At 42.3% G+C, this 24,905-nt stretch overlaps 2 protein-coding genes across 6 annotated transcripts in view; one reads left to right on the top strand and one right to left on the bottom strand.

The window, feature by feature from the left end:
- Positions 1–17,340, top strand: part of FRMD5 (FERM domain containing 5) — a 359,815-nt gene extending 342,475 nt beyond the window's left edge. The window contains exons 11-16 of one of the 4 annotated variants that reach the window (XM_021009212.2): positions 1,944–2,018; positions 3,139–3,207; positions 4,820–4,926; positions 14,429–14,772; positions 15,683–15,739; positions 16,079–17,340. In XM_021009212.2, the coding sequence (XP_020864871.1) occupies positions 1,944–2,018; positions 3,139–3,207; positions 4,820–4,926; positions 14,429–14,772; positions 15,683–15,697 (610 nt within the window). In that variant the 3' untranslated portion in view covers positions 15,698–15,739; positions 16,079–17,340. Of the gene's footprint in view, positions 1–1,943; positions 2,019–3,138; positions 3,208–4,819; positions 4,927–14,428 lie in introns of all 4 variants that reach the window. The other 3 variants (XR_013485409.1, XM_021009210.2, XM_021009207.2) reach the window with 3 other exon arrangements.
- Positions 17,341–19,726: 2,386 nt separating this feature from the next.
- WDR76 (WD repeat domain 76) overlaps positions 19,727–24,905 on the bottom strand; it is a 46,076-nt gene continuing 40,897 nt past the window's right edge. For both annotated transcript variants that reach the window (XM_021009206.2, XM_021009205.2), the window contains exons 12-13: positions 21,704–21,757; positions 19,727–20,282 (exon numbers count right to left, since the gene is read on the bottom strand). In XM_021009206.2, the coding sequence (XP_020864865.1) occupies positions 20,027–20,282; positions 21,704–21,757 (310 nt within the window). In that variant the 3' untranslated portion in view covers positions 19,727–20,026. The remainder of the gene's footprint in view (positions 20,283–21,703; positions 21,758–24,905) is intronic.

Below are 24,905 nucleotides of genomic sequence, written 5' to 3'. Positions count from 1 at the left end.
TATTGGTCAGAATGAGGTCTACAGTAGCAGTTCTCCTTATTGCCTCCTCTACCTTTTGAAGAATCAAGTCAAGATATCAACTCCTCTGCTTTTATCAGATAGAGTTTTTATGGTTGTCTGCATAGTTGAAACTACTCATTATTAATATACCATTTCTCTGTTCCAGATTTGTGGGCTATTTAATGACATCATTATCCATTTCCTCCTTCTCTCTGTTTTTTCCCTCTAATTTTTTTCTAATCCCTCTGTCTTTCCCTAACTAATGCTCTTCCCCATGCTTTCGCCCTCTGATTAATGGATTTTCCCATAAGAGTTCAGTATATCCTCTTATATACAAAATTACTCCACCATCCCTTTAAGCTAATCTGTTCTTTTTCCAAAACCATAAATTACAAACCACCAAATCTCAGTAATACCTACAGAGTTGAATTTCCTTCTCTGCAGCAATATCACTAGTCTACTTTATTTGCCATACCCTTCATATTTGTGTATATACAACTAAGACAATTGTACCTGTAAAATAATTTCATTTTTCATAAAGAAAATGTTATTCAGTGCATACTTTTTAAAGTATTGTAAAGTTGTTAAATGCTTTATCAAAGCACAGTCACCTAAATTAGTGAGACCCTTGATTCATTTCTTGTCAAATAACTCAGTATAGTTTTTGAAAGAGAAACCCACATCTCATGTTCAACTTCTAGTTTGTTTTTTACTTTGGATTTGATTGAGAACAGGACTAAGAATCCTGATTCACTGTGATGAATTGTTAGTCTTCACCGGGAATATTTCAATAGGATAATTATAGTTTGTTTTTTAAACCATACCCTCATGACAAGTCTTCTTGTACCCACCTCTGGGTACCCATACCCCAGGTTTGGAGCCCCCTTGTAGTAGATTCCTTCTGTGTCAAACAGTTCTTGATTCTATCATACCTGAAGTTCCCAGTGTTTAAGATCTTGGTTCTGTTGATGTTTCTGTGTATATATGTTAAAGGGGTATGGGGTAAAGGGGAGGGCAGGTTTATAGAGCTGGATGAGACCTTAGAGATAATCTAATCCAGGGCTTCTTATCTGGGGTCTCTGAACAAACACACCCCCTTCTCCTCCCTTCTACCCCTCTACCTCCCCCCCCACCCCTCCACCACCAAAAAGTAGATGGACATATTTCAAAGCGTCCATGAATTTGTATGGGGAAAAAAATTGCATCTTTATTTCTATATAATTGGCTTCCTTTGTAATCCTACATATTTTATTTTATGCATTTAAAAACGTTTTTCTGAAAAGGGGTCCATAGGCTTCACCAGACTGCTGAAGAGGTCCATAATGCAAAATAGGTTAAAAATTCTTGATCTAATACAACCCCCTAATTTTATAGATGAGGAAACTGACACCGAAAAAGGTCAAATATTTTCCCCAAAGTCACACAAGTAATAAAAGAGCAGAACTGAGTGTCTGACCTAGGTTTTTGGACTCCAAACCAAGTATTTTCTCCACTACGTCATTTTTATTGGCTCCAGGCTCACGAACGTTCATGGACAGTTCTAGAGACAAATACCAGGTAAGGTAGCTGGTTCTCACACCCCCTCTCTTCCTGTCAAGTCCCTCCTGCCTCTCCCTTTGCATAGTCTTAATAGTTCTTCCTCTTGTACCAGGGAGGATGAGGGAAAAGTTGGTGCAAAACTCCCTCATTGGTCCTTGAACTTAGGCACAACAGAGCTAAGTGAGCAAGGATTTTCTTCTGTTCCCCCACACCACACACACACACACACACACACACACACACACACACACCCAGAGGTCATGCTCAGGGTAAGGAGGGTACCTCTCCCAAATATTTTCAGATTGCATTTTCTTCAAATGGACTTTGAAAAGAGTTGAAAAGGTGATGCTTCCTCAGCATGAATTGTGACACTTTCCATAAATCTGGGCTTTGTCTTGCTACAGATTGGAGAAGTCAAGCCAGGTCCGCACCGTCTCCAGCAGCAATTTATTCTTCAAAGGGAGCCGGTTCCGATACAGGTAAATAGTGACAGTAAGTAGCAGTTAATGGACCTCTTTTCAGACCCTTCTCTGGAGAGCAGTCACTTGGTGTTCTTTGCCCTCTGAATTGAGACATGAGAGGCTTCTACTGAAAATCCCAATTTTTCCCCTCATTATTCTGTCCCCATGTTTCCAGATGGCCTCCAGATTCCTTTCCTCACATTCCTTTGTTTGAGCCCTCAAACAAGACTTAGGTTCCAGATAAAAATGCTCCTTCTCCTTCAGCTTACAATTTTGTGTCTCCTGGGATCAATTCTTAAAATGTCTTCATTTCTTAGATCAACTCTTCTGGGATCATTCATTTTTATTTATGCTTTCTGTATACCAGGCCCTATGCTAGGCTGTGGAGATACAACTACAACAAATAAAACATTCCCTGCTTCCAGTGAGCTAACTTCTAATTGGGGGGTGGGGGATGGATTTTGTGGCTGTGAGAGGTAGCTTCTTATAATAGATATGAATACTGGACTTGAAATCAGGAAGACCTGACTCAAATCTTGCTTCGTTAGGCGTATGACCTTGAAAAGTCACTAAAACTTGTTGGCCTCAGTTTCCTCATCTGTAAAATGGAGATAGTAATAGCACCTACCTCACTAGGTTCATGAGATAGTTGTGAGGATCAAATGGGCATTTATGTGAAGTACTATGTAACTATTAGCTGTTATTGTGGGGGTTTGGTTTTTTTTGTGGGGTTTTTGGTGGAATCACACCTTTTCTCCCAAACTTTGCCTTGCTTTCCTGCATCCTATATGCCCATTGGAGAGAAGGTACATTATTCATTGCCAGGACTAGAGCATGACGTAGCTCCCAAGGATGGGGAGGGAGGTGCCTGTATGGCTAACTACCAGGAGATTTTGAACTTTTGTATGCCATCAAGCGAGTCTTTCTCAGTGATTAGGCTGTTGTAAAAGATGCTATTACCTATCATCACGACTTAGTCACTCTGCCTGCATTCCTGACAGTGGCAAGGTTCAGGGGGATGGGGAAGTGGGCTGCCTCACACCCATCCTGTTGGGATGGCTAAGGTAATCTTTGGACCTAATCCTTACATGTTTTTTTCAGTTCTTGTTGCTGTTTTTAATTCTCAAATTGCTTTCAGTGGCCGAGTGGCAAAGGAAGTGATGGAATCTAGCGCCAAGATTAAAAGGGAACCACCAGAAATACACAGGTGAGAGGAGTAGGGGCCCTCCCAGAGCTAACTCCTGAAGACTAGCATTTTGGAGGAGTGAGCCAGAAGCCAGTGGGGTCCTGGATCCCCTCTTCCTTCCCCCCCAACAAAGGCCCCTGGTAGAAGACAGTAAAGGAAGTCCAGTAGGATGAGTGGGAAACTCACCCAGGCAGATTCCATTCCCCAAAGAGTGGGTAGGTTCAGGCTTAATTGAGGAGCACTTGTGAGTTCTTGAAGAGACCCAAGAACTCCTGTCTTCCTGGAATAGGGAAAGCTCTCCATGGTATTCCCCAAAAATGGGAATCTGGATTCAGCCAGTCTAAAGTCATGGACATTTATGCACTCTATGCTTTGGTGAAAACTGTATCCAGAATTAGAGGATTTGTCTCAAGTCATGGGATAGGATGGACGTGAGGGGAGCCAAGAGCCGGAGGCCCTGAGCTAGATGTCCCCAAAGCATTGTCCTGGGTGGAAGAAGACTGTGTTCCTTTCAAGGAACTCGTAGAAACCCTTGCTGTCAGCTTTCTGAAACAGCTGGTCCAGACAACGTTTTCCAGGGTTCCCAAAGCCCCAGTCAGCAGTGCTCTTCAGAAAGGACTGATCAGTTTCTTCAAGACCCTGTAGTCGGTTCATTTTAAAAGGCTGGATACTGGCTCTCTCTAACTGGAGAGGCAGTGGATCAGGGTGGGAATACACAATTGGTCCGAGATACATGGAGGCAGACCCTCTAAACCGCACTGGGGCATTTGGGGATGCCCAGATCTGAGAGAGAAGTGCCCCTCCCTTCCCTAGGTTACAGTCTTCTGTGTTCTGTCATTATTCTGGAACCAATCAATTATTCAATCAAGTTTTAATTTGTGCTCCCCATTTGCCAGTCCCTGTGCCGGGCTCTGAGGATACAAGCACAACAAATAAAACCTTGCCTGTTTACAGTGAGTTTACATTCTAATGGAGGAGACAAGCACATGTTAAAATGTATGCAGCTTAAAGTTCAGAGGGAGAGAAAATAAATATAAGGTAGTTTGGTAGGGAGGCACTATCTATTCATTGAAGACTCAGGAAAAGTTTCAACAAGAAGAAGGCGACTGAATTGCAGTCTTACAGGAAGGGGGATTCTACAAGAGGGAGATAAGGAGGAAATGTGTTCTAAGCATGGGAGCACAGCCAGTGCGACAAGCACAGTGATAGGAGAAGGATTGTCGTGAGATGTATACAGAGAGACCCGTTTGTCTGGATTGCCAAGGTTGGGGATAGGTGGGGAATAGTATCCAGTGAAACTGGACAGAAAGGTTAAGGCCAGGTTCTGAAATGCTTTAAGTACTAAACAGCTTATGTTTTATCCTCGGTGCAATAAGAGTGGGCTGGTATTGATGCAAAACTCCCCCATTTGTCTCTGCCCAGAGGAAAGATTGAGCATAAGGGGACTTAGGTGTTTAACTGTGCATTTGTCTAGAACCTGAAACCACCGAGAAGCAGAGGTACAGTGAAAGAGAATGAGATACATGTGGCCAGGCAATCCTTGCAGCTTTCTGGTCTTCCTAATCCCCTCCCCACAATCCCTCCCTGCCCTTTGGCTTTTGGACTGAGAGGTTCTTCTTCCCCCTGTGCTCAGGGCCGGAATGGTTCCCAGCCGGAGCTGCCCTTCCATCACACACGGACCGAGGTTGAGCAGCGTCCCCAGGACCCGCCGAAGAGCTGTTCACATCTCCATCATGGAAGGTGAGCTTCTTCTCGGGTAGGGGGAGATAAAGGGTCCTTCATCGTTGATGCTGTTGAGGCCACATGTGGTGGGTGGAGCTCTGGACTTTCAGTCTGAAAGACCAGAGTTTAACCCCCACCACGGACACTTATTAGCTGTGTGACCCTGGGCAAGTCACTGACCCTGTACCTGGCTTTCATCTTCAGAATGAGGATGGTTGGCCTTGGTGGTCTCTAAAATACCTTCCAGGGGCAGCTAGGTGGCCCAGTGGATAGAGCGCCGGCCCTGAAGTCAGGAGGACCTGAGTTCAAATCCGGCCTCAGACCAAACACTTGACACTTACCAGCTGTGTGACCCTGGGCAAGTCACTTAACCTCAATTGCCTTTAAAAAATAAATAAATAAAGTACCTTCCAGATCTAAACCTATGACTCTCTGATCAACTTTTGGGATTCCTCTCTTGATATTTGAGTGTGGTGTTTCTGAGCTTCTAGCTTTTCTGAAAATGGGACAGGTGCCATTAGAAGCAGCTGCAAGTTTCTTTCAGTGGAATGAGACTGTAATCGTTAAGGATATCCCATGGCTCTGGGAAAAAATGGTTCAAGTGTCAGACTGAGAATGTCAGTATACACACACACACACACACACACACACACACACACACACACACACTCACACTCTCACACACTTTCCATCTTGTGGAGCCAAACAGAAGAAACAGAGGAAATGGGCAGTGCCTCATTTCTCTTCCCTCTGTGGAAAAACTTTTTTAAGCCTAGGCCTAAAGCTATGGGGTCTATATTTGGCTTTGGGATCTAATTCTGTCTGAGAAACTGAGAGCCACTTTAAACCCACTCCAGTAATGAAGGTATACTAAGTGGCACAGGGAAGCAGCTTCCTGTGAAAAAATCGGCTAACGGCGCCAGTCCGATGCCAACAAGCTCTTGTGAATGCTGACCTTCTATCCCTCTGTCTGGTTACTGGAGCCAGAACTCAAGACCATCACACTTGGGGCTGACTGATTAATCTGATGATTAGAAAGAAACTTGCAGATCCCAGGCAGTTTCTGACTTATTTCTCATATTAAAGAAACCTCACCAAAAAAAAATTTTTTTAAAGAAAAAAAAAAAGAAACCTCACTTGTTTTGCCCTGTTTTGATCAAATCTCCACACCCTAATGAGACAGCCATTGAGGCGGAAAACAAGGTAAATAGAAATTGCTTTTGTTCTGTATTATTCAAATAATTACCTTAACTTCTGGCTTCATGGCTTCATTTGAGTTGTAGAGATCTAGCTTTTTGCCACTTGAATCCTTCATCATTATTCCTGGAAATCCAGGCTATTTTAGTCATCCTATACTTGGTCTTTTGTCTTTCCCCTCCTTTCAGAGGAGAATGTGAATGCATGCATGTGTGTGTGTGTGTGTGTGTGTGTGTGTGTGTGTTTGTAGGTCTTCACTGAACTGGCTGTTCAGATAACTAAGGCCAAAACCTCCATAGTCTCCTGGGGGTTGACACGATTTAGGGGGAAGCTCTGGCTGTAACTTCTCAGCTGCTGCTGCTAACCCAGCTCCTCCTGCATGCTGAGGACGGGCGTAAAATTTGGTACGTTGTCCCTGAATGGCAGTGGGTTTTTTTAATAGGCTATTGGAATGTGTCAAAGAGCAAGAAGAAAAATAGCTAGCTAGCACAGCTTCAGCCTTGTCTCCCTCTGTGATCACAGAGAGCTGTGTGCTCTGTTTCTGAGAATTCCTAAAAATGGTGGCCTCCTCAGAAGAGAGTGAACTACCAGTGAGAAAAAAGACCCCTTCTCCATTCTTGGTGGAAGTTGTATGATGGGTGACACTACTCAATTCAACAAGTTAACAAGGCTTCATTAAGCAATCATTCTGTGCCACGTGCTGTTCTAAAGGAGCTTACAATCTAATAAGGGAAGAAGACACATAAAAAGATGCTCAAAAGCTGGGGTGGGAGATAGAAGAGGAGAGAGAAGGTGCTCATGCAGGGACATGGTAAAGTTATGAGTGGAGCCCAGACAGGACTACTGCTGTAAATTTCAATTATTTGTCATGCCTTTAAGACTCTCCTCCAGTCCTCCACTTTGTGGTATGGAAATGGCCTTGGGTTCTCAGAAGAGAGGAATGAAGACATGGCTGGCCCAAGTGCCTTCCTTGAAATGGAGGTTGTGGGAGGAGCCAGCCAAGCAGAGAAAGGGGCCACAGGGTGAAGAGGCTGCAGAACTTCCAAGGCAAAAAGGCTACCGTGATGTGGCAGGGAAAGTCATGAGTGGAACCCAGAGAGAACTACTACTGTCTGTTTCAAGCATTTATCATGACATTATGAGCCTCCTCCAATGCTCCTTTTTGTGACAGAAGTGGCCTTGGGTTCTCAACGGAGGTGGAACAGAAACTCTGGCAACTTGTTAATCAAGCCAACAGGCAGGTGTAAGCCTTGTAGGGAGCTGTGAGTTATAACTGTGATCTGAGCCCCAGCTTACCTGAGAGACTTGTCACGTGATTAGTTACTTAGCCACAGCATCTCTTAAGAGATCACCTATGTAATTGGAACAAATAAAATGCTATTGGGTGGGGGGGAAGAGATCACCTGCTAGGAAAACATCGTACACAGTAACAGAAACATTATGCAGTGATCAGTTTTGATAGACTTAGCTCTTCTCAGCAATACAATGATCCAAGACAATTCCAAGAGACTCATGATGGAAAATGCTATCCACATGCAAAGAAGGAGCTATGGGGTCTGAATGCAGATCAAATTTTTTTTCACTATTTTCACTTTGGGGGTTTGTTTGCTTTTTTGTGGTTTTTCCCTTTCGTTCTGTTTCTTCTTTCACAGCATGACTAATGTACAAATATGTTTAACGTGACTCTAAACGTAAAACCTATATTAGATTGTTTGCTGTCTTGGGGAGGAGAGTTGAGAGGGAGAAAAATTTGGAACTCATAATCTTACCAAAAATGAATGTTGAAAAGTATTTCTACATGTAATTGGAAAAAATAAAATACTGTTTACAAAAAAAAAAGGAGAGAGATCACCTGCTATATCATAGACGGATTCTATCTCAGGAAGTTGAGAGATCCCTTTTTAAATTATAGATTATTTCACATACTGAAATAAGGTATGACATAAAAATTCAAAGATAGGACTTTGGAGAGGCATTTCCTTTGGTCCAAATTTTTCAACAATTTTGAATACCTAGAGGTGAGCAGGACTGGTAGCCTAAGCACCATCCACTGTAAAGTGGGAATGAGAGGCTATGCAGCTTGATACTTAATAGCTTTGTGACTATGGACAAATTAACTTCTCTGATGATGTTTTCTCATTTCTCAAATGGGAATGATAATAGCTGTGGGTACTGTGGAAGAAAACTACTTTACATTTTTGGGCACAAGCCCACTGGAGATAATTTTGTTGATTCGATTATTCTAATTATAAGCATATCTGCTTAAATAGAGAAAATCCAAAGGGACAGAAATCCATCCTGACTTTGTAAACCTCTCTGTGACATAAGCCATTTTCAGTCACAATTTATAGTACAACTAGGTTCCAATTAGTGTGAATACTGCCCCCCACTCCTCTGCCAATGAGGTCACATGTATTTGAATTCATATTATTAAAAATTATAAATGTGTAAAGTATGGAAATATGGAGCACAAATTCAAATTCTATGAACTCTTCAGGAGAACTGTTTTTCCCACTAATCAGGACCTTGCTGTATTTACCCCTAAAAAGGGCAAAATCCCACAAGAAGTTAAACGTAGTTACAAAGTTCACGTGAAAGTTTAGGTAACAGTTTCGATTCATCAAACATCAAACATGCATTCTACAGAAGAATCATTTCCCTAAATCCAGTTAAAGGTGAAGATAGGTTAATAACCATATATATATATATATATATATATATATATATATATATATATATATATATATGTTCAGGTGTCCCTGCTTTAAATTGGCTACCATGCTTATCCATTTCCTGGAACCTTAGTGTTTTTTCTTAAATTTGTACCTCGTTTCTTCTTAAAGTAGTTAGGTATTTAGTAAATATAAGCCCTGGAGTCAGGAGGACCTGAGTTCAAATCCAGCATCAGACATTTACTAGCTGTGTGACACTGGGCAAGTCACTCCCAATTGCTTCAAAAAAAAAAAAGCTACAGATGACAGAAAATTTTCAGTGCGTAGATTGTTTCAGAATTGATAGTTAAAGAAAGAGATTTCCTCATCCAGATTAGACCAAAAGCTTCAGGTGAAAGTGCTGTCCTAACAAAGGAATTTCAGTGTCGTTCCATAGTATTCTCTCCCAGGGTCGCTATCAGGCCCAGATGAGATGTTTTCAGGATGCTGCAAGGTTTAAAGCACTATAATAATATCAGTAATTATCATTAGCCTTACCCAAGATGGGCATGTTATCCAAATTCTTAAAAATAGAAGCCCACAGGAGCAGCTAGGTAGTGCAGTGAATTCAGTACTGGCCCTGGAGTCAGGAGGACCTCAGTTCAAATTCAGCCTCAGACACATCACACTAGCTGTGTAACTCTGGGCAAGTCACTTAAACCCAACTGCCTCACAAGAAAAAAAAAATAGAAGCCTAGAATTGCTGAAGGCCTAAGCTTGGTTGTGAGTACACAGAGGATTTGAGCTTTAAAGTTGACAGTGAAAGGGAGTTGGTTCAGGGTCCTGGCAAGTAGTCTGAGGGATAGAAAGGACAGGCAAAATCTAAGCAGAGACATGCTTCCTTTACTCTAGGAAATGAATGGAAAGGAAAAGATTTTGGCTTTTAAGTGCTGTGTACATACAGCAAAAAGTAAGCCTATGGAAAGAGGGACAGCTTTATTCCCAGGAGTTCTTTGGAAACAGAATCACTGCAGGGTAGATAGACTTCATTTCTGGAATTCTGCCCAAGGAACACAATTGCTTTTCCTTATTGTGGGGAGCTGAATGGGGAGGATATGTGACAGCCACAAAGAAAAGACCATTGATGCATCTCAACATGGGCTCAAGAACCAAAGGTCAGGCACTAACCAGCTAAAACCCCAAGGAACTAATGGATATTGGAAAACTGGGCTCTGTGCTTTGTCTGGGATTCCCAACAGTTTAGAAGTGGCTTATCTCAAGTTTAAGAAGAGGAAGAAAGGGAGGGTGGACCTACATACTCTGTTTTGTTGATTCCCTGAATCCCTGAAAGGTAATTTCACCCAACCTGAAGCACATTTCAGCCTGGCCAGCCTGGGGTGACACCATCTTCCAATGCATCAGGGTTGCCAAGGTCTCCAAAACAGCATCAGGAATGTGGATGAGGCATCCACTTTCTCTGGGGTTAGGGCCACTCTTGTACCCTTGATAAAGCCTTTTACCTTATCCCTGCCCAGTTTAGCCATTTCATGACCTTCTCAGGACAAGCGGTGATAGCTTGGGTAGGGTGGCTAATGATATGTCTGATTCCCCCAAGATGACCCTGGGTTGAAATGGAAATTTGTAGCGAAAGGGAAATAGCTTTTCCAGCAGAAGATAACATCAGTTTAAGCGAAAAAGAACCTAACACAAAATCCTCAGGGAAAAACTCTTCACACTCCAGGTTGCAGTTACCAGAAATACTTCTCAAAGAGGGTGTATAGGAATCCAGATGACAGAGCAGGGGGGGCATGCATATGCCCAGGGCACTCATCTGTATGGGCTGAGCTACTGGTCAGAGCCAATCCACGCACCAGCCTGGAATCTGTTCCTGGTTTGCAACGAATAGATCTCATGCCAGCACATTTATCTAGAATACTGATGAAGAAGCTGCCAATAAAACAACTCAGATCTTGTGCCCGTCATTAGAGTTGAGGCCCCTTGGGAACCACAAAAACAAGATCTCTCTTACAAATGCCTCTGCTTGAGCCCAGCTTAATGAATACTCCCCTCTCTGAAGCTTTCCCCTTCATCACAGCTCTATCCTGCCTGATCTGAGAGTAGGGCTCATTGAAAACTCTTTGCTTTTGGCTGGCTTCCCCTCCATTCTTGGTACATGGATCGATTTTCCAAGACGAGCACTGAATGCCTGAAGTGGTGATTGTCTTGACTCCCAAGGATCAACATGGGAAAGAGCCTGATAAAGATTCAGACCAAAGTTCCAGTTCAACTCCGGATGACTAACCATTGTCAGTGGTCCATGAGTGTGCGTGTCCTGAGAGTGGGACCCAAGCTACAGGGAAGGATCCGGGTAGTGCCTCGGAGGATTATGAAGGCCACTGCTGGCCAAGATCATCTGGAATGCCTCCGAGGTAATAACAGATAATATTCTTTTTGTTCTGTCCTGTTGGCAGCACCTTAGATCTTAACTAGGATGGGCCAACACAAATTCCTCTGTCTCTTTCTTTCCTCCTTGCCCTCCCCCCACTTCCCACCTCAGGCACCATCTCAGAATGCTGGATTTGACAGTGACCTTGAGGCCTTTTCTGAGATGGTAAAAGTCAAACCCTCAGTCCAGGGCTCATCTTAGGCAGACACAATAGCATTATTGCTGGGGTTTCCTGGCAAAAGCAAGAGCCAGCCCACCATGTCACTTGGACTGGGTGCCTCTGACCTCCTTTCTTACTCAGATGTTTAATCCCTGTTCCCTCCCCCAGCATTCTCAAAGCCCATTCCTGGACCAAGCTGAGCCTTTTCTGAAGTGGCTGCTAATCAGCTGTACTAGTCATGCTGTGGACGCAGGGAGGGCTCTGTACTGTCCTTGTAAGGGTATGGGCACGTTGCCCTGGAATGCTCCGGGGTGTCAGGCAGTTGCTGCCACGTACCTTCTGTACTAGTCAAGGGTGAGGTGAGATGAGAAAGGGAAAGGAAATGAAGAGATGGAATGGGAAAGGAAGAGAGTTGACAACATGCAGCCATCAGGTCATTAGGGCCACTCATCACAAATCCATCACTGCCCCCACTCTCTACCCCTTTGCTTGCCAAGTTGAAGGTCAAGATGAGGAAACTGTACTGAGCAAAACGGATATGCTATGTCAGGAAGATCATAGCCTGATTAGTGATCCTGGATGGGGCCTGTCACCTTCACACTGTTTCAGGACAATTTCTCAGGCAGTTAACTGAAGGCAGTAGGCTACTAGCATAGAGGTTGGTTCATATCTGTGTTGCCTCCCACTAAATTTAGAGTCATTTAGCACACTCAGCTCAGCTACTGAGCAGTGCCATGTAGCAGAAAAAAACATCTGGCTGGATGTTAAGAGACCTAAGTTTTAGTCCTAGCTCTACTACAGGTTACTTGTCCGGCCTTGAACAAAGTCCACTCATTTCATTTTCCTCATCTGTAAAATGGGAATGTGTAACACCTACCCTGGAAACAGCTAGTTGGTGCAGTGGATAGAGAGCACTAGGCTTGAAGTCAGGAAGAGCCGAGTTCAAATCCAGCCTCAGACACTTACTAGCTATGTGACCCCACGCAAGTCATTTAACATCTTTTTGCTTTAATTCACTGGAGAAGGAAATGGCAAACCACTCCAGTATCTTTACCAAGAAAGCTCCATGGACAGTGTGGACCACAGGGTCATGAAGGGTCGGACATGACTGAGCACGTGCTCAGTACTGTTTAATTCACATGTATTGAATTAGAAGGATTGGGGAAAAGCAGCAGATCACATGTCCCATTTCCTGGTAAAAGAAATGGACCAGGTGGGCTCAGGGTCTAGGGGTTCAGCTGAGGACATATTTCTTAGGAAACGGGAAAAAGTCTGCTTTCACTGTCTCTCTCAATGTCCTCACTACCTAGCCCTCCTTCTACCTTTCCAGTTTTCTTACACTTTACTTACCAACATGTACTCTTTGACCCAGTGACATTGGCTTCCTAGCTGTTCCATAGATAAGACATTCCATCTCATGGCTCTATTTCCTCTGGCTGTCCTTCATGCCTGGAATGCTCTCTTTCCTCCACTACAGCTTCCCTTAAGTCCCAACTAAAGTACCCCCTCCTACAGGAAGTCTTCCTCTACCCCTCTCAATTCTAGTGCCTTCCCTATTGTTTTCCTGTATATAGCTTGTTTTATATAGATTTGTTTGCACATTGTCTCTCCTATTAGATTAAGTTCCTTGAGAACAGAGATGGGTTTTTCGCTTCTTTTTATATCCCTAGCACACCGCACAGTGAGTGGCATATAGCATGCACTCAATGTTTATTTTTGATTGATTGAAGAAATGAGCAGATGTAGGAGATATTCCAGAATACTTAATATTTTTGTCTGTCCTTGGATTTGTCCAGTATATCCTTAATAGTGGCAGGAGCTTTGAAAAATTCCCTGCTAATAGCCCGAGTACAAGGCTCCCCCAATAAAATGTCAAGGCTCATGAACAGGTCCTATACCCTTGTGCTATAAGGAATGAAGAGAGAGGGATATACAGAACTTGCACCTTTAAAAGGGCTCAAAGCAATAGAAACCTCATTACATCAGGGAGGGATTTGGTCTGGCAACCACTCTATCAGTTTCCTTATCTGTAAAGGGGGAAGAACTGAATAGTAGGGGTCTGAGAGTGTCCACAATTGATAAACTGTGCTTCCGAATGCTTGGGGAACTCTTTTGTTTCTGTTGTCCTGAGAATGCCATTTCAATAAATGCCTTTGCTTCGGGCTGACTGTGTACTTTGGCTGGCTCAAAACAAGCAGAATACATTGATTGGGGCTCATAAGCTATAGTTTTAAGACGACATACCCACAAAGCCTTGAGCCTGGGATGGTTATCTTAACAAGAGACTCAACCTGCAAGTTCAAGTTAGGGTCCACTGTAGGTAGGGTATGGCTTTGCAGGAATGTTGTAGAAGAAAGTACATACTAAAGCTTTAAGCATTAGAGAAATATGAGCTATCATTATTACATTTATTAGTGACAAGGTGTTCTTTTAGGTCTGCACTCTGAGAAAGTTTGAGTAGGTGTTTTGTGGAAGTCAGTTCTATATGTAATACATCCTTTCCTAATCCTATTCCCCAAAGCCACAGCCTAAGGTACAAATACCTTCCTGCCTTAAATTCCTGGCACTTAAAGGAAGGTGACAAGGCAATTCTGGAAATCCCTGGTGGTCAAGATATCCTGGGTGTGGCACTGGAATAGAATGACCATTAATTTACTAAATCTAGAACCAGAGGTAAAGAATGAAGTAGACCAGCTGTGGTCACTGAAGTTGGTCCCTTTGGGGTGAAAACTGTTCTTTCACATCTCCTCTAAATAAGCTGATGTTGAGGCAGCTAGGTGGTGCAGTGGATAGAGCACTGGCCCTGGATTCAGGAGGACCTGAGTTCAAATCCAGTCTCAGACACATAACACTTACTAGCTGTGTGACCCTGGGCAAGTCACATAACCCCGTTGCCTAAACCCCCCCCCCGGAAAAAAGAAGCTGATGTTCTCAGGTTTTCTTTCCCACGTGGATCACTATGTCCAAGGACCTATTATAAAGCACAAAACTGGATCCTGTTTTCAGCCACTAGCCAGATGTGCCTCTTGTGAATGACACATGTTCATATGTCCTTCTTGCCCTTAGGTCTGGAATCCCTTCGGGACAGCGCTCACTCAACCCCAGTTCGATCAACCTCCCACAGTGATACCTTCCTGCCTCACGTGCGGAGCGGCCGGGCAGACAGTAGCGAGCGGGTGGCAGTGATAGCAGATGAGGCCTACAGCCCAGCAGACAGCGTGCTGCCCACTCCCGTGGCAGAGCACAGCCTGGAGCTGATGCTGCTCTCAAGGCAGATCAATGGGGCCCCTTGCAGCATCGAAGAGGAGAAGGAATCGGAAGCCAGCACCCCAACCACAGCAGAAGTGGAGGCACTGGGGGGCGAGCTGAAGGCCCTGTGTCCAGGCCACAACGGGCCAGAGGCAGAACAGGTGAATAAGTTTGTTTTAAGTGTCCTCCGTTTGCTCCTTGTGACTGTGGGACTCCTCTTTGTTTTGCTTCTCCTCCTCATCATCCTTACCGAGTCTGACCTTGACATTGCCTTTTTCCGTGATATCCGCCAGACCCCTGAATTTGAACAGTTCCATTATCAATACTTTTATCCCCTCAGGCGATGGTTTGCCTGCAAAATCCGCTCAGTCATGAGCCTGCTTATTGACACCTGAGAAGGTATGACTCCTCCCATTAACTAGCCAGGTGGACCGAGGAGATACCTGCTACTCGTTCCCAGCAATGGGACCCATCGCGGAACCATCGGCACATATAAGTCCTCCTCTCATGACTCCAAGTACACTGCAGCCTAGGAGGGTTGTTTCCCGGGAGAAGAAAGGGATAGGCTTGAGTCCTGCCTAAATAAACTGGGGAAACTCATTTTCTTCTGAAGTTCTTTCAAGAAAGACTCTGCGGTTCTGTTTTTCTTCTTTCCAATTTGCAGGATAATTTCTGGGTTTGAATTTTGATTTTCATAGATGTTTATTATTTTGAAAGTATCAAATAAAAAGAATTTATTTTATTATAACTAATGATTATTCCATTAGTGTCACCTGGCAGATGGGACACTAGTTAAGGACTAGCACTGTTGTATCCTGCAGGAGCCTTTGTAATGGTGCTATGGAGTGCTAGTGGACTGGCCACAGCAGCCTCAGAGGAATGTGTTTGGGGTAAAGCAGTTTCTGAAAAGGGGATTTGCTCAGGCTCCCTTCCCAGCCACAACTTTTTCACTAACAGACATCTGCTTTGAATAGATTGGAAAGCTGGTTCACATAACCAACCCCTTTATCAATTGGTCTGAGTTGGATTTATTTTTTTTCCTTTTCTTTTTTTTTTTTCAAATCTGAGCAGAGTGTGGGCATCTGAAGGGCCACCGAAACAGCCAGCAGCAGCAGCAGCAGGGGTAGGGTAAGTCTGTTCCCTTAGACTAGAGCCTGGTGCACACCAGTGTGTATCTGTTACGTGAATTCAGTCATCTGCGGATTTTTTTCCCCAAGCTTCAACCCTTTTTTTATTGGTCCAGAGGTATTAAAGTACTAAGGCAAATGAAGTTACTAGCCATGGATTGCCCATTCAGGAATTTCAGGCAAAAGCACAGGTAGCAGCAATCATAGCTTAGTTACCTGACAGACCTTTGATTCAGTGGTACATATTTTGTACCCACCCGAAAAGGACACTTTCACAATGTATAATTTAAGAACCAAATGCCTTTTTGTTAATCATCTTTTTTTTTTTTACTTTGTGGAGTGAGCAAATAGAATCTGATTACAAAATGGTTCAAGGAAGAAATTGATCCTGAGGATGAAAAGCTTCCAGAAAAACAGAATTCCAACATCAGTATCCATGGAGGAGGCCAGAAGAAATCAGCCAAGGGGGATTTCTAAGTCTAGAAGGTAAAAGAACTGGACTAAAAGTGTGGAGTCAATACTGGAATTCAACCTTTTAGGGCCATCCTCTTCATCAGGAAAATGAAGGCCCAATATCCTCACCAAGGGAAGCCTCAACAATACCTGCCTAAGAACACGCAGGGAAAGCATATGCTCAGAAAGGCACAAGATCTTGCTTTCATCTCAGGGAGAGATTTCTAAGTTATACGGGGCCTAACAAACCTTATTAAGGAAGACTCTTGATGGCTGTGTTCCTGAGACAAATTTCAGATGGCTGCTGCTTTTACCCCTAGAGGGGGAGCAGAATGAGCAGTTTTCAACTTAGATCTTCCCTCATTAGCTGCACACTCAAACCAGCGAACAAACAGCAAATGAAATGATGAAAGTGGATCCATGATTTTTAATAGAAATCAAGGCTGTTGCACAAGCTTTTTTTTTTTATACCATTTTATTGTTTTTATGAAAGATGTCTTTTTTCATCTGTAACATTAAAAACCTTCTCCTGCCATTGTGGGCAGACCCAATTATATGCTAGGAGGAGGAGATATTAAGATACCTGTGACCATTTCCCTTTGGAAACCTCATGCTATGTGAGGACCATACCCCATGCTAGACTAAAGATGCCTGAACCTGAAAGAACAGGACGATCTGGTAGAATGGATTGTCCTACAGCCTCCCTGCCAGCAACACCCTTTTCAGCAGTGTCCTCTGGACAGGGTGGCAAACAGACCAAGAATGATGGGAGAAAAGAGAGGTCACTGAATACAAGTTTGGTTTCACATAAGAGTTGCTGCCATTTATAAGAAAGCTTTTAGCATAGGACTACAAATGAAAGTAGACAATGTGAGAAAAGGCTGCCAGGAGCTAGGGGGCTGGTTTTAACATGGATATCTACTGTCTTATGCAACATAGCCGATTAACTTTTAGTGTAGTGTTCCTACCTCAGCCTGTAGTAACATGTGTTTCTATGCAGCAAGTGATAGTCTCAAACCAGACCGTTTTCATTACATATTAAAGATGCAGTATTTCATTTTCTAATGTGTTACTTGTGTCTAGAGTCCTAATGGTACAATAGTGCTACACTACTTCCAATTGTGAGAGTTTGTCCATTGAACTGTTTTTTTTTTAAAAAGAGTTTAACCCAAAAACTACGGACAGAATTTTTTCCTTAGATTTACTTTTGAAATAGACTGAACAACAAACCTCCTTTGTCATTCATTTATGTCATATGGTGTCTCTCCCACACTTTAGTATTGCTTGTGTTTTTAACTCAGTTTTATTATGTGTTCCACAAGGTCCCAATTTCCTCTTCCAATTAGTTTTATCTCATTATAGGAAAAGCATTGGTTTCCAGAGCTTTGTCCAGCAGAGGAAACAAAACTCTTATTAAAGAATAGTGTACTGCCTCTTTAAGCAGTAGAAGGTTAAACTACAGCAAATGTGAATTTTAGTTTCATAAAAATAGATGTTAACCTTTCATGTGCCAAATCTTCAAAGTTACATTTTCCTTCAATTGATGTACTTTTTTCTACATCCGTAGTATGTAGTTATCATAAAATCATTGGTGCCATGAAGACTATTTTTAAAATTAAATAAATATTTAAATATCATGGAAAATGAATGGTTCTTTTCTTTTTTTAATGCCAGCAGGTTTGGTAACAATATGGTGAAAAATCATTTATCTAAGTGGAACTTCACGCCTAACACATTCACTGAAGGAGAAGTACTGTAAATCCCCTTCCTCGCCCTATAGTTGACCTTATGGCCCTGCCTGGCAACAGTTGCTAGGACTTAGGAGAAAGGGCACGTTACTCTGACACCTGGTTTTATACGAACCAAGGAAATCCCTTCTCTTTTCCTCCCCATTGCTTCCAGCAGTGACTGGAGAATGATAGAAAGCAAAGAGAATGTACCAAGCCTGTAAATGGGAGAGTAAAAAATGTCATTCCACCTAGAATCCAGTGAAGGCCACAAGTGCTTAGCAGCATTTTGAGATGATGGTTGTGGTTCCTGGGTTTCAGATGAGTAACTCCAAGGAGGGGTAGTTAAAAAAGAGAACCCCAGAGTTAAAGTCAATTCAAATTCCAGCTGTACTACTCATTACCTGTTATGTCCTAGGGGCAAGTCAATTTCCTTGGGCCCCAATTTCTTCATCTTGATAAAGATGACATCAGATGATTTCTAAGGCCCTTTTAAGGCCTAAATCCTATGAAACATGCTGAGGACGTAGCATTCCTGTGATGGCCCTGCTTATGCTGTTTTAAGGCATACATACAACAGGTGGGACATAGGGGGATGTACTGTTCTGTTTGGGAAGAACTACGAGAAAAGACAGACACCTAGCAATTAAAATGGAGGCGCGCGTGCACACACACACACACACACACACACACACACACACACTCTCACACTCATAGGCCGCTGCTCATCAATTTGGCTTGGGCCTTTCTGCAAAGAACTAAAGTAGGGATCCGATGTATCCATGCCACCCAGGAATGCCGTACCTAGTCTTAACTTGCCACTGGATTCTTAAAAAAGGTATTTTTAAAGGTTACCACAGACAAGACTAGGACACCACTGAATGAGGAAGACAAAGAGGTAAACAATCAAACCTCAAACAGAACGGCAAAAACAGAAAGGAGACTGACTGCGCTCTATAAATCTCACAATGAGACTGGACACCAAACCAGCCACCAGAAAGGAATCTAGACCAGCAACTATTCAGCCTAACTTATATTCCAACAGGTTCTAAAAAGAGAAACTCCAACAAAAATAAACACCAAGAGGCAGCTAGGTGGCACAGTAGACAGAGATCTGGCCTTGGAGTCAGGAGTACCTGAGTTCAAATCCAGCCTCAGACACTTGACACTTACTAGCTGTGTGACCCTGGGCAAGTCACTTCACCCAGACTGCCTCACCAAAAAGCAAAAATAAATAAATGCCAGAATTTTCTCCCACCTTTGTTTCAGCTCTTCATCTGTCAGACTTTTTCTGTGGGTCTTTTTTTTTTAGTCTCTGTTATAAAGAGAAGATGCTTTGAAGGAGAAGAAAACTGGAAATGCAGATGATGGAAAAAAACAAAGTATCACTTTTAAAAAAAATTTAAACACCACAAATAAACAAATAGCCTGAGAGGCACATAATCTGAAATGACTCCTAACCCACCCAGACTCAGAGCGGTTATTTTGTTTGTTTTTGTGTTTTGTTTTTGGCTAAGCAATGGTGACTTGCTCAGGGTCCCACAGCTAATGAATGTCAAGTATCTGAGTTCAAATCTGGTGCTCTATTCACTGCATCACCTAGCTGCCCCTAAAAGACTGCTTGATCACTCACCCTTGGAGGTATTTAAATAAAGGGAGAGATATTATGTATCTGGAATGTCATGTAATACCTCCTCTAGAATTAATTCTGATTAGAAGACTAAATGATTTTTCAAGGTCTCTTCCAGCATGAATCTAGAAACAAGTTCGGAAATTGCAAATCTAAAGACTTAAGACTTAAGTCTCAATTAGGTCACAAAAACTTTAATATTAGTTATTCAAAACATCTTAGTACCTCAGAACATGTCTATATAATCGAACATAAATCAGCCCCCCAAATAATCACCCCCAACTATTAGGGGGAAAAAAAACTCCAGATTTTTTATTGCTTCTCCCAAAAAATGAAAGTGCATACTGCTCATTTTGGCATTATCATATTTATAAAGCAACTTAACTGTGTTATAAGACTAGAAATCAATGCTCCTTGGGCATTACCTAAATTGAATTAATCAAATCTAGTCACAGCAAAATCTTGGCAACTTTTTTTCTTAACCCTTAAAAATATGGATTCTCCCACTAGAATTCCCCCCAGCCAAGATATTCTGAGTTGGGTGCATAACGTTGATGGAACAAACAGACGCAAGGCACTCTCCGTCCCTAAAAGAGTGCACCAGCTCTCCGCTCTCATGGAACACGTCTATGCTTCTTGGACGAGCCATGCTGCCAACAATAAAGCAGTCTTCTTGCTTTGGATCCCACACGGCTCGGAACCTGGTCAACCACCGGCCTGTGCTGTTGTTATGCCTGGCCAGAAAACAGTGTTGTTCAAAAGAGGTAAGTGTGTCAAGTAATAACATGAAAAGAGTCATAGACATGAAAAGGGTGCAGAGAACACTGCTGCAAGGAGCTATCCTCTGTCACATTTCTCACTACAGTAACCTGTGTCGGCCTCAATTAGGAACAAAAGCCACATTTCTTTCATGAATACCTGCTTCTTCGGGGAGGCTTACTTACTTCAGGTCACACAGTAAGAGCTCTCTGTTCATAACAGTAGCTCAAGACAACCTTAACTAAGTGTTTAAATTAACTGCTTGGTCAATTTAATCCTTAGGACTTCTATCTTGTAGCATTTCTACACAGGACATGACTTTAAAAACTGAAATTCTTTTGGGGCTAGGGTAAAGAAATGTGGTATTTTCTCATTCCATACCAAAGTCCTTAATAAATACCCTTTTTAAAAATATGAACCAAAGGAGCAGCTAGGTGGCGCAGTGGATAGAACTTCGGTCTTGGAGTCAGGAGGACCTGAATTCAAACCTAGCCTCAGACACTTGACACTTACTAGCTGTGTGGCCCCGGGCAAGTCACTTAACCCCAAATACTTCAAGAAAGACAGACAGACAGACAGAAACAAACCAAAGAGACTCAGAGTGCTATTCAGTAAGCAATGAAAATATAAAGCCACAGAATATCCATTTACAGTAAATCTTAGGAAAAAGGAAAAGGCACATAGTAATAAACATACAAGTATAAAAGTGCTTGCTAAACAAATTAATGCAATTTAAAGAGGGAAAGAGAAAGTTGCCTTTCAGACTTTCCTCCAACATGCCTTTGAATTTTACTCTATTTCCCCCCTACATTAATGCAGCCCCAAGGCAACGTGTCTGTTCACTTGTAGTTCAGACTGCCTGGGACGCTGAGTGGGTAAGTGTCTGCCTCGTGCACAGTTCCCCAGCTAGTAAAGCATCAGAAGCAGGACCTGAATCTAGGTCTTCCTGACTCCAAGCCCTCCCCTCTACCCATTCTACCACATTGACTCTCTTAGCAAGAACCCCACAAATGACCAAAAACATCCAGACTAGGAGAGAACACACACTCTCACCAGGCAAACCTGTGAGTCACAGTCCTGGGGGCAGGGACAGGAACCGAGCAACACAGGCACACACGCCAAAAAAAGCATAAACTGAGTTACGTACAAATTGATTGGGGGAGGGGGTCAGAAAGCCAAGGATCAAGGACCATATCTAGATAGCCTATACTGTATTACTATATAACAGTTGAGACTTCTTATCTTCAGTGTGCTGTAGGCTCTATAGCATAAAGAAGACACTAAGTCTCAATCGTTATATGATAATGTCTTCTCAAATCTGAATGATCAGATGATAAATGTGTGTACTCGTAACAATTCTACGATGGCGTTCATTACCCGACGCACTATAACTTACCTGACTCTGGTCAGCAAAGGAATCTTGGAAGACACACTGCTAGTGTCAAAGACCCTGCAATTGAAAAACAATCAACCAATCCATATTCCTTATTATTTATTTCTAGATGTATTATAACGAGCAGCTAGCATTGTGTACAAAATGGTAAGTTTATATATTACATAGCATTTACTTACATCTCATTTGATCCTGACAACAATCCTCAGACAGGTAGTGCTAGTATTTTCCCCATTTGACACATAAGCAAGCTCAGAGATGTAATAAACAGTAACTGACGCTATCACTCAAGAACTGATGAAAACACCTGACTCTAGAATCTCCACACAAGGACTCAGATATAAGGAAAAAGGAACATAGTAATTAGATAAGTGCTTAGGAAATGATGGAATACTATTTGAATGAGGGGAAAAAAGCTCTCTTTAAGACTTTTTCCCTTAACTACTTTTGAATTCTATTCTAATTCTTACATTCATTATAATCTTGAATGCCTCATAAATGGGCAAATCATATTCACATTTTGCTAGCAGTTCATAGTTTATCAAGTTTATAAAGCCAGTTTATCAAGTTTATAAAGCCTCTCCCACCTGTCACACAAGCCTGTACCAAAAGCATGATGATCCTGAGGCTCAGAGGTCAGGTGACTCACACAATGGGTAAAAGACCCCTCCTAACAAAGTTCCGTTTCAAGGATTCTCTCATGCAGTAGTTCTTAAAGTGTACTCAGGGGACCTCCCAGGACCCTTTCAAGGGATCCGTGGGGTCAAAACCATTTTCATAAATCAGGCTAAGATGTTTTACTTTCTAATATGGAAAATATCAATAGCTATAAACTCACATTAAAAAAAAAGCTCTTCAGGGACTCCTCAATGATCTTTAGTGTGTGTAAGGGGGTCCTGAGACAGAAAAGGTTGAGAACCACTGCCCTAATGCCACTCCCATATATTCAAGTGTATGGACCACATTATGATGCTTTAACACTAGTGCACTGGTACATTTTCACTTTTGTTTCAGCTAAGGAAATCTATAGTCTGTTTTTCTTCTTGCCCAAGGTCACACAGCTACTAAGTGTCTGAGGCCAGATCTGAAATCCCTCAAAGACCCATCTTTTTAATAATAATATTCTTCAAATGATGATGTATGGCTAAGAGTCAAAGAATACCACTCTGTAAAACAATTAAGTTAAGGATTACCCAAAGGATGATGTGAGGCACATAGTGAGATGACCAGCCTGCAACATATCACAAACAAGGAATTGTGAAGAAGTGGTATAAAAGATGTCATCGGGGGCAGGTAGGTGGCACAGTGGATAGAGCACTGCCCCAGAAGTCAGGACGACCTGAATTCAAATCCAGCCTCAGACCAAACACCTAACACTTAACTAGCTGTGTGACCCTGTGCAACTCACTTAACCCCAATTGCCTAGAAACAAACAAATAAATAAAATAAATAAATAACACGGTAAAAAAATTTTTTTTAAAAAAGATGTCAAAGAAAAATGATTGGGGGGAAAAAAAAGCAAGACTGGTTGACAATAGACACTATCAAGAGACAGCCCATATACTTCACTGGCATACTTGTGATGTCAAAAGTCCCCCAGCATATCAAGTCGATCCCCTCTAGTGATATATGGGAGAGAATGGATGAGAAATCACATAGGATGATCAGGCAAGGATGGGTGGCAATCCGCACGGCTGGAATGACTACCCACATCAACGAGATCACAGATCCGCTAAAATATTGCAACACAGATAACTGACAAGTGAACAGTTATCTCCTGGGACAATCTGGCTTAGGTGAATTATCACGCCAAATTTTCCACAAACTTGTTTTCCTCTCTAACACACTTTCCATCTTATAAGGTGATACCAATCATAATTTTCGACCATTTTTCACTGTCAGAGGCTTGTCAAATTAATATTTACTGTAAACTGATACTGTCCTGGGTTGGCATGGCCCTTAAGTGGATCAAACGTTTGCTGCAGCTGCTGGGTTCTTATGTCTGACATCAGTTAAACTTCAGTAGGAAATAGTAATGGTAAATACATATCACTGTTGCTGGGGTTTTTTTTCCTTTTTGATTCTTGGTGACAATGCTTGCTTGGATATGTCACGCTATATTTTCCTGCCTTCTCATCTTTATCCTTTCTTCCAATTCGACACTGATTTTGACCTCTGCTTTAACTAGCTGATAACCTGACTAGACACAGACAACTAATTAAAAAACTCCCATATCAGTAACTAGTTGTTCCCTATCCATTAAAATATAGGCAATTTCGGGGCAGCTAGATGGTGCAGTGGATAAGTTCCATCCTTGGAGTCAGGAGTACCCGAGTTCAAATCCAACCTTAGACACATGACACTTAACTAGCTGTGTGACCCTGGGCAAGTCACTTAACCTGGATTGCCCATCAAAAAAGCAAAAAAAAAAAACAAACCCCCCCCAATATTAAAATATAGGCAATTTTATCATTCATACTTTTTGATCTTCATTATCCATAAAATATTCTGATTTTCTTCTGGAAAAACTAAGTATTCACAATATAAGCATGAGGTTAAGTAATCTACAAGCTTTGGAACTCTGTCATTTCTTAATAAAGCCCTGTATTTTCCAACATATCTTCCACCATGAGACGCAGATATGACATAGCTGAAAGACTACAGTCTCTGGAGTCAGAAGACAGAGACTGAAAACCTGACACTGATGCTTCCTTGCAGTACGACACTAAGTCATGTAACTTTTCTTAGCCTCAATTTCCTCATCCATAAAATGAGAACGCTGACTAAGCTGGCTTCTGAGGTCCCTTCTAGCTCTAAATCTATAACCTTATCATCTTCTATGTGTTTACTTTCCCACTGCAGTCACCAAAGTTTGAAAGACATCCCGAGCTCTTCATAGATTTTTCTATCTAGTCCTTCATCTTCTGCTACAGAAGAGAGAATGGAAGCTGCAGTTACCTTCATGTTGTTCTTTCTGCTTATGTTCATCATTAAGAATTCTTTTTTTTTTTTTGGCAAGGCAGTTGTGGTTAAGTGACTTGCCCAGGGTCACAAGCTAGTAAGTGTTATGTGTCTGAGACCACATTTGAACTCAAGTCCTCCTGACTCCAGGGCTGGTGTTCTCTCCACTGTGCCATCTAGCTGCCCCCCCCATGATTAAAAAGTGAAGGTGAGATGAACAATTATCCTGGGAAATGTTTCTTAT

The sequence above is a fragment of the Phascolarctos cinereus genome, unplaced genomic scaffold (assembly GCF_003287225.1).
Source record: "Phascolarctos cinereus isolate Bilbo 61053 unplaced genomic scaffold, phaCin_HiC Scaffold_3;HRSCAF=262, whole genome shotgun sequence".
Classification (NCBI taxonomy): domain Eukaryota; kingdom Metazoa; phylum Chordata; class Mammalia; order Diprotodontia; family Phascolarctidae; genus Phascolarctos; species Phascolarctos cinereus.
This window is presented reverse-complemented; position numbering and strand designations above follow the sequence as displayed.